This window comes from Monomorium pharaonis, chromosome 4 (genome assembly GCF_013373865.1).
Source record: "Monomorium pharaonis isolate MP-MQ-018 chromosome 4, ASM1337386v2, whole genome shotgun sequence".
Taxonomy (NCBI): domain Eukaryota; kingdom Metazoa; phylum Arthropoda; class Insecta; order Hymenoptera; family Formicidae; genus Monomorium; species Monomorium pharaonis.
The window spans coordinates 29,818,433-29,834,781 of record NC_050470.1 but is presented as its reverse complement, the minus strand read 5'-3'; the positions used below and the strand labels follow the sequence as shown (position 1 = coordinate 29,834,781).

General features: G+C 31.8%; 1 protein-coding gene across 2 annotated transcripts; it reads left to right on the top strand.

The window, feature by feature from the left end:
- The first annotated feature begins 1,957 nt into the window (after window positions 1-1,957).
- Window positions 1,958-15,210, top strand: LOC105839067 (mitogen-activated protein kinase kinase kinase 15). Of its 2 annotated transcripts, XM_012685091.3 has the most exons (24): window positions 1,958-2,638; window positions 2,715-2,898; window positions 3,028-3,248; window positions 3,672-3,866; window positions 5,083-5,255; window positions 5,381-5,549; window positions 5,625-5,924; window positions 6,004-6,257; window positions 6,369-6,528; window positions 6,763-7,116; window positions 7,244-7,505; window positions 8,527-8,664; window positions 8,781-8,947; window positions 9,057-9,152; window positions 9,243-9,382; window positions 9,482-9,637; window positions 10,055-10,150; window positions 11,187-11,299; window positions 11,504-11,673; window positions 11,747-12,011; window positions 12,450-12,777; window positions 12,901-13,045; window positions 13,188-13,264; window positions 13,339-15,210. In XM_012685091.3, the coding sequence occupies exons 2-24, from the start codon at window positions 2,862-2,864 to the stop codon at window positions 13,400-13,402; spliced, it is 4,080 nt and encodes a 1,359-aa protein (XP_012540545.1). In that variant the 5' UTR covers window positions 1,958-2,638; window positions 2,715-2,861; the 3' UTR covers window positions 13,403-15,210. The 2 variants fall into 2 exon arrangements, with proteins under 2 accessions (XP_012540545.1, XP_012540546.1); XM_012685092.3 differs by lacking the exon at window positions 10,055-10,150.
- Window positions 15,211-16,349: the final 1,139 nt, after the last annotated feature.

Genomic DNA, 16,349 nt, shown 5'->3' with positions numbered 1-16,349 from the left:
GCCGCCATAACGTAAAGTCGTCGGGTGTACAAAGAAACCAGATAGACAGAGTGGCATCGAGACACTCTGATTATTTCGTTACACATATTTCATCAATAGATGACTAATTCATAAGTCCCAATCTACAAGGTATGGTAAGCCTTTAGCCTTTTGCTCTGAGCTTCAATATGTGAGGTTTTTTCTACGCTTTCAGCCGCTATCTCCATTCCTTAAGCGACCTAGTCAGATATCAGCTGTAGTTTAGAGCTTCGAGCAAATTAATATTACTATACTCTTTCAGGGCTTAAAACAATAGGCTCAAGGCTTATCATATTATTGTAGGTTGGAATTAAAAATTCCATAGATGGATTATTTAAAGTCAAATAATTATTACTTAAAAATTATTTTATTAAAGAAAAATTCTTTGTATATAATATAATCAATATTAAAAAAAATCTATCTTAGAAAGTTACTTCAATTTTACATGATGGTTATGGTCTTACACACACAAGTCATAGAAAAATATATCGTTTATCTTTTTCTTATCTTCTCGTATTGATAAAAGTGATAAATCTATTTTAGCGATCGACAATATGTCTGGCTTTGCGTACTTTATCGTATAATTCTTTTAGGATTCTCAAGATTCACGCTCGAAATTAGCTGGTCAAAGAAAAAAATATTAATAATCATTTCTCTACTAATAAAAAAAAAAATCTGGATTAATCACGAGATTCTTTTGGCCATGTAAAATTTAATTACGAGGTTTAATTTATGATATAAGTTTATAAATTGTCACCGGTTTGCTTTTATATATCTTTTTGATTAAATAAAAAGAGTAAAAATTTGATTTTTTTGATTTGTTCTTTTATATTTAATAACAGTTAAAAATAATAAGAGTTTCCGAAATAAGAAAGTACATTCTTTCATTGAAAGGTCGCGTACTAAACGGTTCCATGTAACTGAGCTGACAACACGGATTTATAATAATGTGCCGCGTGCAGCATATTCCATGTTTTTCGATTACGCCTGTAAATGCATATGCCAAGGACTTTTGATTGACCCGGATGATTGCGCTAATAAATCGATCGACAGTGGCTTCGATGGAATGCGAGAAATCTGACCACGTGCCGTAGTCTTCAACACGTGCGACAATTAATTATCAGACTAAATCTTCTTTTATTCGAGTCATATTCAAACATGTGACGATAATAATGTTATAAACTTGGAATTTTTGTGAAATATAATTAAGCAAAATAGAAAAAATGAGAAAAATAGAAATTATTAATTGAACATAGCATCTTAAAAATATTATTTCTTGAGGTTAAAATTTATTTCAATAATACTTGGCTAGTTAGATTTATTTTTAAGCAGTTAGTTAAATTTTCATTTAATAATACATACACTTTTGAACAGACGGCACATATATATTTTCTTATTTTCAGAAAGGCAAATATATTCCATTATTTGGATTCAGAAAATATATTTCGCATGTTTTTCCTAAATCTTATTATGCGTTTTACTTTTATAAAACATAACTACTACATTCTGTATATGGCAGTGCATATACAGGGTGAAAAAAGATGCCTGAGATTTTCAAATAAAACATATTTCAGATAAAAGATTTTTTAAATAAAAAATATGTTTTTAAAGAATAAGATTTTTTGGCACAACCCGGTGAAAATTTTTTTATATAAAATATATATATATATATATGTGTCCATATATTTATTTATACTAGTTATTTTCTTTTCCATAAAATTATGTAAATATATATGTGATGTTATAAAAATATAAATATATACGCAACGTCAAAAAATGCATTGTAAGTAAATTACATTTATGTATGTGTGTGTAATACGATTTATATTAATATATAAATAAAATATGTATATTTTAATATTTATATTTTTTTAAAATTAATATAATATATGATAAAATATTATGTATATTAATATTTTTTTCGCCAAGATGAAGCATCCGTTTTTCTCGATACGTATGTGATTTACTCTTCGGGCATGTTTCCGTCGAGTTTCAGTACGGTTCAGAGTCCAGTGCGCGCTATATTGAGAACGTCTATTTTTATATCGGCGGAGCGAGCTCTGTGATCTCGCCGCCATCTGTGAAGCGGCATGAAACGCTTCTTCACGGAGCGGAGCTCGCGCGCACCTCCTCGACCTCGGTCCCCCGGGTGCCCATGGGTTTGCCTTGCTCCGCGGGGAGGAAGGAGTGGACGTTCGCGATCGGCGTTTCTACGATGCGTGTGACGAGCGGTGTCCTTCGCTGCGTGCGTTTGCTACGTCGTCGTGCCGATTAATCGTGCGCCGATCGGATAATCGTATTCCGATCCAGTTGCGCGTTGGTACACACTGCAGCCAAACGAGTGTATACTTATCGCCGCGCGTGGACAGTGGACACTGACACTGGGAATACTGGGATGCTGTTGCAGTGATCTTCGTTGGAACGCCGTTTCGCAGCCTCACCCTCGCGAGTCGCACCTGCGGCGGCCCTGCTAGAAGAGCCACGGAGAGCGATGACTCTCTTGTGGAGTGACACTCGTCTGTGCACGACATTCGATCCCAATACGAGCTCTAGAGAGACAAGAGACGACTGGTATCCCGCGAGGAAATGACATTACACGCTCGTATCCGCATCCGTGGAGGTGAAATTTCTCTCAATGCCAGAAATGTTAGACGCGCAGCGTTTTTTTTTTTTTTGACGCTTTGTTTTATGAACAGGTATACACTAGCTAAGCTCAGTTACTCAACACACTTGTCCTTGTCGGTGTTCTACTCGAGAGCGACAAAGAAAGAGAGACAGAGAGAAAGAGAGACGAGAGACGCCGGTCCGGCGGGTATCTGGCGAGACGCGGAGCACGGTACAACATGCCTTCTACTTGCGGTGACATGATCGACACGGCTGGTAAATCATATGTTGTTTCCACATACACACCTATGCGTTTGATATTCCATTTCCCTGCAATCTAGCAGCTGTGCAAATACTTTCGGTGTATATATACATATATAAGAATATAAGAATCGTTTCACACAGCTGCCTCGCAATCGGGCATCATGGAAGGTATTTCCAGTACAGACAGCGTAGGAACGCAGAGCGACATATCAGGGCACACAACGGTGCCAGGCAGGCCTCGAATGGACGTGGCCTGCGTCTTGGACTTGCAACAGTCGGAACATCTCGCTCAACGAAAGAAAGCACTGGACGAAGTTAGACAGGCCTGCAATTTGGTAAACGCCAACATGCATCACGTTCAGGTATATAGTTTTTTTTGTGCAAATTGCCTCTTTAGTTAACAACAGGATGGCAGAAATACTTTATTTTTTTACTGGAGTAAAAATGTGATAAAAATAGAAAATGGAGTGTTGAAACACATCAATCTTATCAGTTTCAAAACAAGTTTTCTATATATCAAAAGTTGAATGCTAGATAATCTTAATATTTACTGTGCTCTTAAACCTATTTGCACCCATGTAATTTAACTTTATGTAACTATATATAAACTCTATTTTTAATTTATTTTCTATCTTTTTAATTCTTAGAACGTTTCTAAGAAACATTTCTGAGAAAAATTTTTAGAAACGAGAGTTAATGCTATATTTAAATAAGATAGTCACAGAAAAATGTAAAGTATGATCTAAAGTTAGTCTTCTTTTAATTTTCTACATGTCTCTTTGTAGTTCGAGAAGCTTGATTTTGGCGAAACTAATGTGCTGGACACATTTTATAACGCTGATGTGGCAGTTGTAGATTTAAGCATACAGCTGCAACAGTCTGCGCTGTTTTATCATCTTGGTGTCAGGGAAAGCTTCGGAATGAAGGAGAACATTTTGCTGTACAATGACATAGACACGGAAGCTACAATTAGACTTAAAGTATGTATATACACAATTTACCATATGTATATTTATGTTTCCTATTACTTTTAGAATGTAAATGTGAATAAGTATTGTACAGTCATTGCGAAGCACTAAACATAACTTATAGCAAGGCATAAATGACCTTGGCCGTTTATTAGACTTAGGATGCACTTTGTAGCCATGATCTCAATTAATGCTCTCATAAATAGATTGCTTGAGGCGCAAGTGATCCACACTGTATGCACTATCACAGCATATCAAACAGTCTTAGTATTCTTAACTACTAAGAAGATATCCATCTAGTTTCCTCTCATATGAAAGAACACGATTTTATTTTAATATCTGGTTCAGAAAACTATATATCGTATTAATTTGATAAAAGAAATAAAGGAAAGTGGAAATAATAATAAAAAAAGCTTTTACGATGCATTTCACTTGTTATGACATTATTTTTCACAATTTGATTATTTCGATGATTTGCACACTCAGTTACTTGAATTTTTATCTGTTACTTAAATGAGTTAATTTTCTGTAAGACTTGTCGTTTCGAGAACTTCGAAAAGTCTTTGCATTTTTACCGTGATCGATAATAAGGATGTGTTGCGCGCGGAACGATACTCGACGTCAGACTGCCGCGGGTAAAATATAATCAGTATCATTAGATGAAACGATGTCTCTGCCTGTTGGGCAAGCACCAAATATGTAATTCCACTTAATAAGGAATAGAAAAACGTGAGCTCATACTCTCAATATAGCAGTTACTCAATGTAGCAGTTGATACTGGTCGATGGTTCACAATTGTGCACGATCGTTACGTGTGATTTGTTGTCGACTTGTATGTGCGTTTTATTTCTGTATTGCGTTCAAACTGTTAATTTGATTAGAAATTATCGTATTGACTTATTTATAACTATTTATAAGAATTTGAAAAGAAGTTAACATTAAAGTGTGTGTTAAAGTTAATATAAAAATATATATGGCAGATAACCACATAAAATAATGGATTAAATATGAGTAAAAAATTGAAATTTAAATTCAATCATTAATTTAGGAAAGTATTAACATAATACATAAAATGTGTCGTAATGAAATAAATAATCTTTTCATGTGTTTTATATAATAATTAGCTACTATTTTTTTGGTAATATTTATTAGAACAGTTTTTTTTAATTCCAGTGAAACTAAGCCTTTTTATAAAACTAGGTTATATAAGAATCTTTTTTTTATATAGCTATCTTGTGGCAGTTACACATTTGTTTCGTATCGCGTTGTGGAATCGTGTGGTTCGTGTGTAGCTACTAACCCAGCCACCAGCAGAATTACAGGTGAAGAAGCAATAGATCCTAAACAGCATCTCACTCTGAAACTCAAGAAATTGTTTCAGGATGTAGAAGTACAATCCAAGTAAGCAAATATTTCAACATAAATAGAAATTTTTTATTTTTAATTATTAATCTCTATCAAGAAATGCAGCGAATACAGATATTTTTAGTATGTTAATATGAAAAATATCTTTACTAAACTTACAGAGCCCATATGAAGGAAAAATTTCTGGCAGATCTACGCAAGGCGCGTGAGACATATTCTGGAGAAGAACTATCCAGAGCTCTGAATAACATGCGCAAACGTTTGGATGATCCAAATGTTTTATCAGGAGAGGTCGTTTTAAATGTTCTCATTTCATTCCGGGAAATACAAGTAAGATTAATATTCCAAATAAAAATTAAGTTCTTAGAAACTGTATACATTTTTATTTATTCTAAAAATTATTAGGATTACGATGCAATGGTACAATTGGTTGACGATTTGAGAACCATACCGACTCACAAGAATTATATAAATACTCCAGCTATAAGATATTTATACGCATTTGCGCTAAATCGACGAAACAAAGAGGGCGATCGAGAAAGAGCATTAAAGGTTATCGAGAAAGCTTTGGAAAAAAAGGAAAATCATGTTCCTGACATGTTGTGTTTATGTGGAAGAATATATAAAGACAAATTTGTAGAGAGCAGACATACAGATCAAGAGAGTTTGAAGAATGCGATCCACTGGTACAGAAAAGGTTTTGAGGTACAGTATCTGTGTATAAATCGTTTTTCTATTATCAGAAGAATCCCTATTGATGTATGTATTATTGTTATATTTATAGGTTCAACCTAACGAATATGCTGGTATAAATCTTGCCACTTTATTGGTCATAGCTGGAAATGAGTTTTCTAAAAGTGAGGAGTTACAGCATATAGGAATGGTATTAAACAACTTGATTGGCAAGAAAGGCAGTTTACCGAGCTTAAAAGATTATTGGGATGTAGCGACGTTTTTTGAAATTAGCGTATTAGCAGAGGATTATTCAAAGGCTTTACAAGCAGCTGAATGTATGTTTAAATTGAAGCCACCAAATTGGTAAGTAAGACAATTACATTTATATGTTTATTTAGTAAAAGAGACAATGTGTTTAGAAAGAAATATAATATATATTTACAATTTAATTATTTTTATTATTTTAATTTTTAGGTATTTGAAATCGACAATTGGCAACATATCACTGATAGATAGGTTTCGTAAAAAGAATGAGGAAGCTGAAGTCGCGCCAGAGGAACAGATATTTAGTTTCTGGATGGACTACTTTGTCGAAGCTACAAAGCCGGAGGTTCGCGATAGTATACGGTTTCCAGTAAGTTGATAAATGGAATCGTTCTACTGAGGATCCAGTTTCCAATTCGGGAGATTATGGCTTAGTTATGTGTTACGAATCCAGCTTACTTCTGTACATTTTGGGTCAAAGTAAGAATAATATAAAACTGCTCTTAGTGCAGGTTTATGGATTGACTCTTAAGAATGAACTTCCCAATTTTAATTTATAATCTCTCCAGTAAAAGCGTTTAATACATTACAATATTTTTATAAGATTTTAGTGTTGGAGCCAACAAAGATTTTAATGCCGAGTTACGTAAACGTGAATCTTGGCGCGGAGGAGAAGTCTATACAAATATGGAATTTGTGTCTGGATAATATGAGAAACAATTGCAAGCAAGTTCATGATTGGTTATTCACCGCAAATATGATACGCAGCGTAAGCTTGTATAAAAGGGATGAGAGATGTCTTTTTCTGTACGTGCATCAAAACTCAGATGATTTTCAAATGTATCTACCATCAGTACAATGTAGACAAAGATTTTATGACTTGATCTTAGAAATGACTAGGGATCAAGAAGGCATGGTTACAGATTTAGATGCTTACATGACTGATGATCGTATGAAGGTCTGTATTCAAGTTTTAATATCGTAGAATAAATAAATTAGTAGAATAAATAAATAAATAAATAAATATATATATATATATATATAAATAATTACAAAATATTTCTTATATTTGTGTATTTTTATAGTTTGAATATGAACTGGATGACCAAAATAAGCGCATAATTCTTGGCAAAGGTACATACGGCGTGGTATACGCAGCACGCGATTTAGATACGCAAGTCAGGATTGCCGTGAAAGAAATTCGTGAACGAAATTTAGGCGATGTGCAGCCTCTTCACGAAGAAATTAAATTGCACAGCCAATTGAGGCATAGAAATATCGTCCAATATTTGGGGTCAGTAAGTGAGGATGGCTATTTCAAAATCTTTATGGAGCAAGTACCTGGAGGTAGGAAAGGAACAAAATATAACAAATTAAGAAATGACATTTATAAATATATTTATTAACTAGCTATGCCCTGCCACGCGTTGCTGTGGCTCTCTATTCTTATGCTACGTTTTTTTCAAATTTTCTTTGCTTTCGTTGTTTAACTTTCAAGAGCCTTGCTTTACTGTTCCTCTTTTTATTTTATTTTTGAATAAGCATTTATCTATCTTTAATAAATCTAATATTCATTTATTTACGTACTTCTAACTTTTTTTTCTAAAAGTTGCCATGGATTTAGAAATCCATTCAAAAGACTTTTAAATAAGTTCCTTTTTTTCAATAAAATAACAGCCACCTTTATTTTTCTTATTACCTTAATTTAAACACAATAGAAACATTCTTCGCCTCTCCCGGTCTCTCCCGTCTCTCTCCGTCTCTCCTGGTCTCTCCCGGTTTCTCCCCGTCTCTCCCGGTCTCTCCCGGTCTCTCCCCGTCTCTCCTGGTCTCTACCCGTCTCTTCCGGTCTCTCCCGGTCTCATCCCGTCTCTCCCGGTCTCATCCCGTCTCTTCCGGTCTCTCCCCGTCTCTCCCGGTCTCTTCCCGTCTTTCCCGTCTTTTCCGGTCTCTCCCGGTCTCTCCCCGTCTCTCCCCGTCTCTCCCCGTCTCTCCCCGTCTCTCCCGGTCTCTACCCGTCTCTCCCGGTCTCTCCCCGTCTCTTCCGGTTTCTCCCCGTCTCTCCCGGTCTCTCCCCGTTTCTCCCGGTCTCTCCCCGTCTCTCCCGGTCTCTTTCCGTCTCTCCCCGTCTTAATGTGTCAAAATTTCAATAATATTAATGAAAAACTATTTTTTACACTTAAATTATGGTCATCATTTTTGAGACACACGGTATTTCCAAAATCAGACCCCATAAGAACACTTCTGGTTACGAATGTAACGTTGTGTCAAAATTTCAAAGCAATCGGTGAAAAACTTACGGAGATCTTAGATGAGGAACAAACATTTACATTTTTATTTATATAGATAATTTCTCATATGATTTTAGGAAGTTTATCAGCTTTGCTACGATCAAAATGGGGTCCTTTGAAAGAGAATGAATCAACCATCTCATATTATACTAAACAAATGTTGGAGGGCCTTAAATATCTCCATGATCAAAAAATAGTTCATAGAGATATAAAAGGTACATGATTTGTATAAAATGCGTGAATTTTACGCTCATTTTTTAAAGTAAATAGTATTCCTATTTTTATAATTATTTTCACGCAAATAAATTTAAACTTTAAATTTATGATTTAGGTGATAACGTGTTGGTAAATACATACAGTGGAGTTGTGAAGATTTCTGATTTTGGTATGTCCAAACGTTTGGCTGGCTTATGTCCGAGTACGGAAACATTTACTGGGACATTACAATACATGGCGCCAGAAGTTATTGACAAAGGTCAACGTGGTTACGGTGCTCCTGTAAGTTTATGTTTTGCTCTTGTAGTTTAATGCTTTGTTTTGAAGGTATTACAATAGAATGAAGATACATTTTTTATATCTAATAATAATTATTTAAATTTTTCTCTAGGCGGATATTTGGTCTTTAGGTTGCACAATCGTTGAAATGGCCACTGGAAAGCCTCCATTTATTGAACTAGGTTCTCCACAAGCAGCTGTTTTCAAAGTAATTCTCAATTATGAATATATACAATATGTTTTAAACATTGAATTGCTAAACTTATCTAAAGTATGATGTATATATGCTTTTTTATAGGTAGGATATTACAAAATACATCCTGAGATACCATCGGAGTTATCTGAGAAAGCAAAAAGTTTTATATTGCGTTGTTTTGAGCCGAATCCTGATATAAGAGCAACTGCTGCAGAGCTGTTGGAGGATCCATTTCTTAATGAGTATATAAACTTAAAACAGTACTGTAGAGTTTTATTAGTTGTTGCAATCATATAGTAAAATACTTATAAATATTTATATTTGTAAAATATTTATGATAGGAAGAAGAAGAGTAATAGATTAGTCGCACCGCCAGATTTCAGTAGAAGTATATCAGTACCTGCAGATAGATTGGAACGTTTGGGAAAATGCGATAAAACTAATAACAATCACATTGTCACTGCCACACCTATGGTGATGTCTCAATCGGATGATAGGTACTAAAAAATGTTTATTATAACGTGCCATTTTGTGTGAACATTTTTGTAATCCGTGGCGTTCTCGCCTTTGTTTTACTATGTTGTACTTTTTTTATTCGTTTTATTTGTATCAAGTAGTTTAGGTGCCAATCTCATTTTTTATGTCGCTTGGTGATTGTTAGATCAGCATCGAGAAAATGCCACTTGCTAAACTCGATTGCTTTTATATGACAATATTGTCAGTTATTGTTGCGTGAATTACGTATATTTTTATATTTTGTTTTCAAGTTTTATATATCCACGTCATATCTTTTAATATATTTAAAATGCTCAATTCAAATTGCAACATACTACTAAAAGTATGATACAAGAATAAAATGTTTTCTTTTGTGTGAATGCACGTTGCGAATTGTAATTATAAAATGTTAAATTTAGTGGAGGGTTAACGAAGTCAAGCCCATTGAGAGAACGCAGTCCGGCCCACCTATTGTCCCCCATCAGCATGCCTTCTGCAACCCTCTCTTTTAACAGGTATGGTTGTAACTTGGTATATTGTTTATACGCAAGCAAAGTAAGCATACTAAAGGTACAATTTGTTTGATTGGTTATTCTTTTTGTAACCCATAAGTTATAATGAGGTTTTTTTAATATAATCATTTTATTATAATTACTTACCATCAATATTAAATGTGCAAAATGCTTAATTAGTGTTTTCAAACTGCTTATGCGTCTGTGTAAAAAATATCCATAATTATATCCATAAATACTGTTATTTGCACTTTTTGCTATTAAATGTTTATGCTGCATAATATCTAGATATACCCAATAGCTTTATACATGTATAAGTCATTTTATGTTTCTTTTATGTACTGGCAAATATAATTAGATATAACATTATTATTAAGTATTTTAAAGCGTTAAAATTAAATAATTACATTTTATTTAATTTATGGTATTTTTTGTTTTGGATTCTAGATTTATTTTCTTAAATATTGACATGGTTGATATTAACACATATATATAATTGCTTTACTAAATATAAATAATTATTAGATATGTAACAAGTCATATTTTATATGAATATAGTATAAAATATAGTAGAATAATATAGTAAAACATAATTTAAATAAGGTAGCCAGTTAACATTTGACTTATCCTATAATCATAGCTTTTTACATAATTACTTCCAAATAACAATTTATATTCTTAAAATTGGTGGACCATTTGAATTGATTTGATATATCTATACACATTAAATTATATTAAGATATAAAGTTTATGTTTCTTTATATGTATTGTTCGTAATAATAGACCTTTGTATTAAGTTTCTCTGTGTTATGATAATCGAAGAAGAAGAATAACCGAATTTTTAATTTTATAAACTATGAAATAAATTATACTACAATATTAACAAATTTAAATTATCTTTTATAATTGTATGTAAGATACGCTAATGATTTTTTGGATATATATGATATTAATAAAATTTTATTATTTCGATAGATTGTTTAAAAGTATAATGTAAAGAGAAACACAAGATTAATATGCATTGTTTTCATTTTTCTAGTACAATAGGAAATACCCCCTCGATAGAAACTAGCGAAACTGATACTGCCGGCACCTCAATAACTAGAAGAAGTTCGTCTGGTGGACTGTTATCGCCAGAAGTTGAATTAGGGGGTAAATATATTCATCGCTTCTTGATATCTTTTTGAAGATTAAGATCGGAAATTATTCATGAGAAGATATCAAAAAGGGAATAAATTAAGATTACAATACAAATAAATAATATCACAATTGCGGGCAGATGGATAAATTAAATTGTTTAAAATTTACTATGATATAATTATTCATCTATATTTATGAGAAATTGGGATAAAACAGGACAGCCAGGACAAAAATCTGGAGAGGAGCAAGAGGGCTTTTATCTGTTAAAGAAAGATAGCCAAAGACGTATGACATTAACGAGGGTTCTCAACCAAGACGAGGCAAAAATTTGCGAAGTTTGGATGAGAGGCATACATCAAGCGGAGGGACAAACGATGTTGCAAATGGTATTTACATGAAACATTATATTGCGTTACGAATAATCATTGGCATGTATCTAATTATTTATTACAATTTTAGAGTCATTTAGTGTTACTCATGCGCGGCTTGAGGGATTATATCGCGGAACAAAATCAAGAAGTAATAGTAACTGCTATTCGAACGTTAAAAGAGGAATTGGATTTCGATTCGACCGCTATTAATCATTTACATTTGGCTATTTATTTATTTCAAACGGCAGTAAATGAAGTCCTTAGAATGCACAGTATAAAACCTCATTGGATGTTCGCTTTAGACAATTTAGTAAGAAATGCTGTTCAGGCTGCTATCACTGTCTTATCTCCCGGTAAGTGCTATATTTTTTCTCAGTGAAATAAAAATGAGGGTGATATAATAAATTATCATATTCGAGAGACGTTAATGAGAACGCACACTCTTGTGAATAAAAAAAAAAGTGTTTCGTTCTAACTAACCAAATTCTCACACTTGTTATTTGGTACACATGAACCAGATGTGTAACGCATGCATATATCTTAAGTGTAATACACGTGAAGAGATCGAGTATGTTATCATGTCAACTCTAAAAATATCTCGAGGGAAGTCATCACCAATAATATGGGATCTCTTGTGAACGTCGCGTTCAGTAAGAAGATTACTGTATTCTTGAGTTCATACACATCTGGTTTAAATTGATTTCATTAAAAAATTGAGTGTTTAGATAAAAAAATATTATATAAATCGATATTATATCAAATATATTTTGTGTTATAAATCGTGTATCTAGAACTGGGAGCTAACTTATTGGGACAAGAACGAGTGCAACCTGGTGGTCAAGGTCCCGAGGAAGGATCAACGTCTGGAGTATCAACAGTTAACTCTGTGAAATCCCAAAAGACCGGTGACTCCATTGATAATAAGTATTGGAAAGAATATAGAGATCAAATGGGAGCACTAAAAATGGAAAATATGAAACTACTTCAGGAATTGATAGAAAGTCAGAAATCGTATCAAACGTTACTGCAACAAGCTCTTGAAGAGCAAAGAGCCCAAGTTAATACACTGACACATCTATGTGAAAATATTAATAGAAGAACAACAAGAGAGGAATCAGGGTATGAAAAATTATTATTTTATTTGCTATAAAATTATTACTTTATTGATGCAAAATTATTACTTTACTGTTGCATGAAAAATTGAATTAACGTTATTTAAAAATGCATTTTAAATATCCACAGTTACAATTCTTCATTTTTTGGAAATGTATCTCAACAAGCAGCATCTTCACTGATCACCGATACTCACAGTACTGTTTCACATCCGGATACAGCCCTTGTCGATTGGTTACAGAATCTTCAAGTCGATGAGACAACAATCGATAGAGTAAGTCATGTATACTTGCAATAAATAATAAGTTATTACACATTATTTATTTTAATAATAAGTTATTACACATTATTTATTTTACATATAATTTTTATAAACAGTTTTTCTTTTTATATAATAAATTTTTATATTCTCTCAGTTTTTATATGAGGAATACACATTAGAAGATATTTTGCGTTATGCTACACGAGACGATCTTCGCAGATTAAATTTAAGGTAAAAAAATAATGCTTTCTATTATTTAATAATAATAGAACGTGTAAAAATAACTATCTTATGTGCAATTCTAGGGGAGGAATTGAACTCAGGATATGGCAAGCAATATTGAAACATCGAGAGAATAATGGAAATTAAACTGTTAAGACTAATACAATTGTATATTTTCCCATTAATTTTAGTGATAAAATGTTATTAATATTTGGAATTTAAAGCAGGGTAAAACATTTGTTTCGATATTAGATTGCCAAATGATAAAAATATATGATGATCTAAATCTCAGCTGCACATATTACGTTATGTTAGATATAAATTAAATTTCTAGGGAGAGTTTTTTTCCGTGACACAATATTATAATGATATTACTGATTTATTTCGTAGTTCCTAATATAGATTGCTATTACTGTTTACAGAACAATTGTATACAAATCCATATATACAATGATTTATGTTAACGAAACGTATTATATCTTAACGCTTTTATCAGATTTTAATTACTTTGTCAAAGTTGAATCGGAATGTAAGAAACCAGTGTTTGTAACAAAGAATGTATTTTATACATTATATTTTCTTATTATACAGGGAATTTTGCTTCGATTTTTAAATTTGGCATTTAAATATCAGGTCAAATTTAGAAAAATTGTCCTTACAGATAAATCTAAGAAAAAAATAGTAACGAAAATGACAAAGAGATCATGAATATGAATTATGAGTAATATATTTGATACTATATTTTATTCTAAAGTTTGCTGATGTTGCCTTATAACAGAAGTAATAGATGCTTCCAATTATAGATAATAAAATTGATACAATTTATATACCATTTATATACTAAATCAGTTTTTACAAAATATAGATAAATATATACACTGTTGAATAAGCAAATCTATTTGCTTAGAATTTTGCAACTAGAAAATCTTAATTAACGATCTGTATTTTCAGAAAGTAATAACTTTATGTAACATTTGTTTATTTGTAATGTGTAACATTATTATAAATATAATAGATAGTTACACAGCGTTTTATCTAACAGGTCTTCCCAATATCTCCACAAATGGGGACGCAATTATTCATAGTGTCTTATAAAACTTGTTCTACTACAAAAAAAGATATTTATTATATAGAATAAATGTAGACATGTGTAGTCGTATATTGTTCACATGAGATAGTGTGGAACATTGGTTATTGAGATCTTAGGTTCTTGAAGAGTAAAATTTTATTTGCGTGAAACTTACATCTTCTCAGTATAAAAATATTAATTTTTTGCCGATTTTGTCATGTAAATAAAATGCTTTTCATAATTTGTTAGAATTTTACGTTGATTTGTGTTTTATAAATTCTATTAGAGTCGGAGTTTCAAATTCAAGTTTTGTAGATAAACGGGTTTTATATGACGGAAAAATCTCGATTTTTCTTTTATGCAATATATTGTAAAAAGAAAAATTTGCTTGTGCTCTTTGTGATGCACAATATATTTTGTACAGAGATTTTTTAACATATAATAGTCGAATTTACACAGGTATCTAATTTTAACAAACCCTCGAGAGAAATCGCTTTCTCTCGAAAACCCGGTGCCTAATTGTTTCAAAGATACATTGTACAAGCTGGATTCACAGCTTAATTATACGCACACTGATGCAATACATGATCTAATGACTGACAAAATTAATGTTAATGCGATATTTTTGTGTAATATACTAATATATTAAAAATTATAGAGCGATATTCATATCGGTACTTGTTTTCAAGTATTTTGACCGAAATTATTTTTGCACATAATTATACAAGCATTTAATGAAATATTGCAGCAAAAAATCGGAAAAAATAAACTTCGAAACAAGTACTACAATATATTGTTAACTATTACCGTTTTCACTCACAAAATAAGATTAATTATAATTGTTGCTCGCATGTGCGATCGTTTGTAATAAAGGAATGAACATATATTCAGATTATATTTATTATATTCCTAAACAATTTTTAGACATTCCTAAACAAAGTTTATTCAATTTTGTTATCAGTTATTGTCTAACAGCGTTTCGATTAAAATCATGTTTATAGGGAAGCTACTATTCTTAACGAAAGATTTTAACGTTTGCGTAAATTTGATATTGGTTACTTTTGGATATATAGAACAGAGAAAACTGCGTCGAATCGTGTACTTATCTTACGATTAGAAAGCGTCTGTTTTCGGCAATTAAAACAAATGCTGGGACTTAATTTAATTATGAGAAACAATAGAACACCGTTAGGTTTTTAAATCTTTCTTTTTCTCTCTAGAGATGAACACCTTTGGTAGACATCATAAGTAAGTCAAAGTTAGATTCATAGTTCTCGTCGGAGAGGTACCGCTTTTCACTCAGCTTGACAGCTAAGGTTTCTTTGCTTTGTCGATCAATATCTCAAGAAGTTAATCTTCATAACTAGAAATAGCATTTATCGCTACCTTTAACCTTTCACGCTAAACTGAAAAAATAATACTCACTATTATCATTATTTTGAGTTGTTTTACTTTTGCTTGTATCCTAGGAGACTAGTTGAAAAGAGTTTTTAAACTAAAAGTATTTTTAAAAATAATTTAATTTTATGTACAGAGATTGACATATAGTTTATGTAATTAAATAGAACGAGATGATGCTTTCCGCAATAAATTTCTTAAAAATAAAAGTTTACAAAATGCTCGATTAACATCATAAATAAATTGTGTATCAATCTAATAAGGTGAATAACATTTCCCTAACTTTGACATATTTCAAAAATAAACAGCAATTAGTGTATAATAGTTGAAGAGCATAAAGGCAATATACACTATATAAACCCATAAATGTATAAATCAGAAAAAAATATACAAGATTCCGCTCGATTATCGAAAATATTAATATTTATTTATTCTGTTATAAAGAAAAGATAATTCGTATTATTTTATATTAAAATATATTATTTTAATAACTTTGCGACTTATTCTATCTTCCGGTTAAACCACTTACCTTATTACTTATTGTTCATTTTTGAAAAGTAAGATAAATTCATATAAAAACACAGATTTTCAAATACATATTAAAAATAATAATAACATAATGTACAA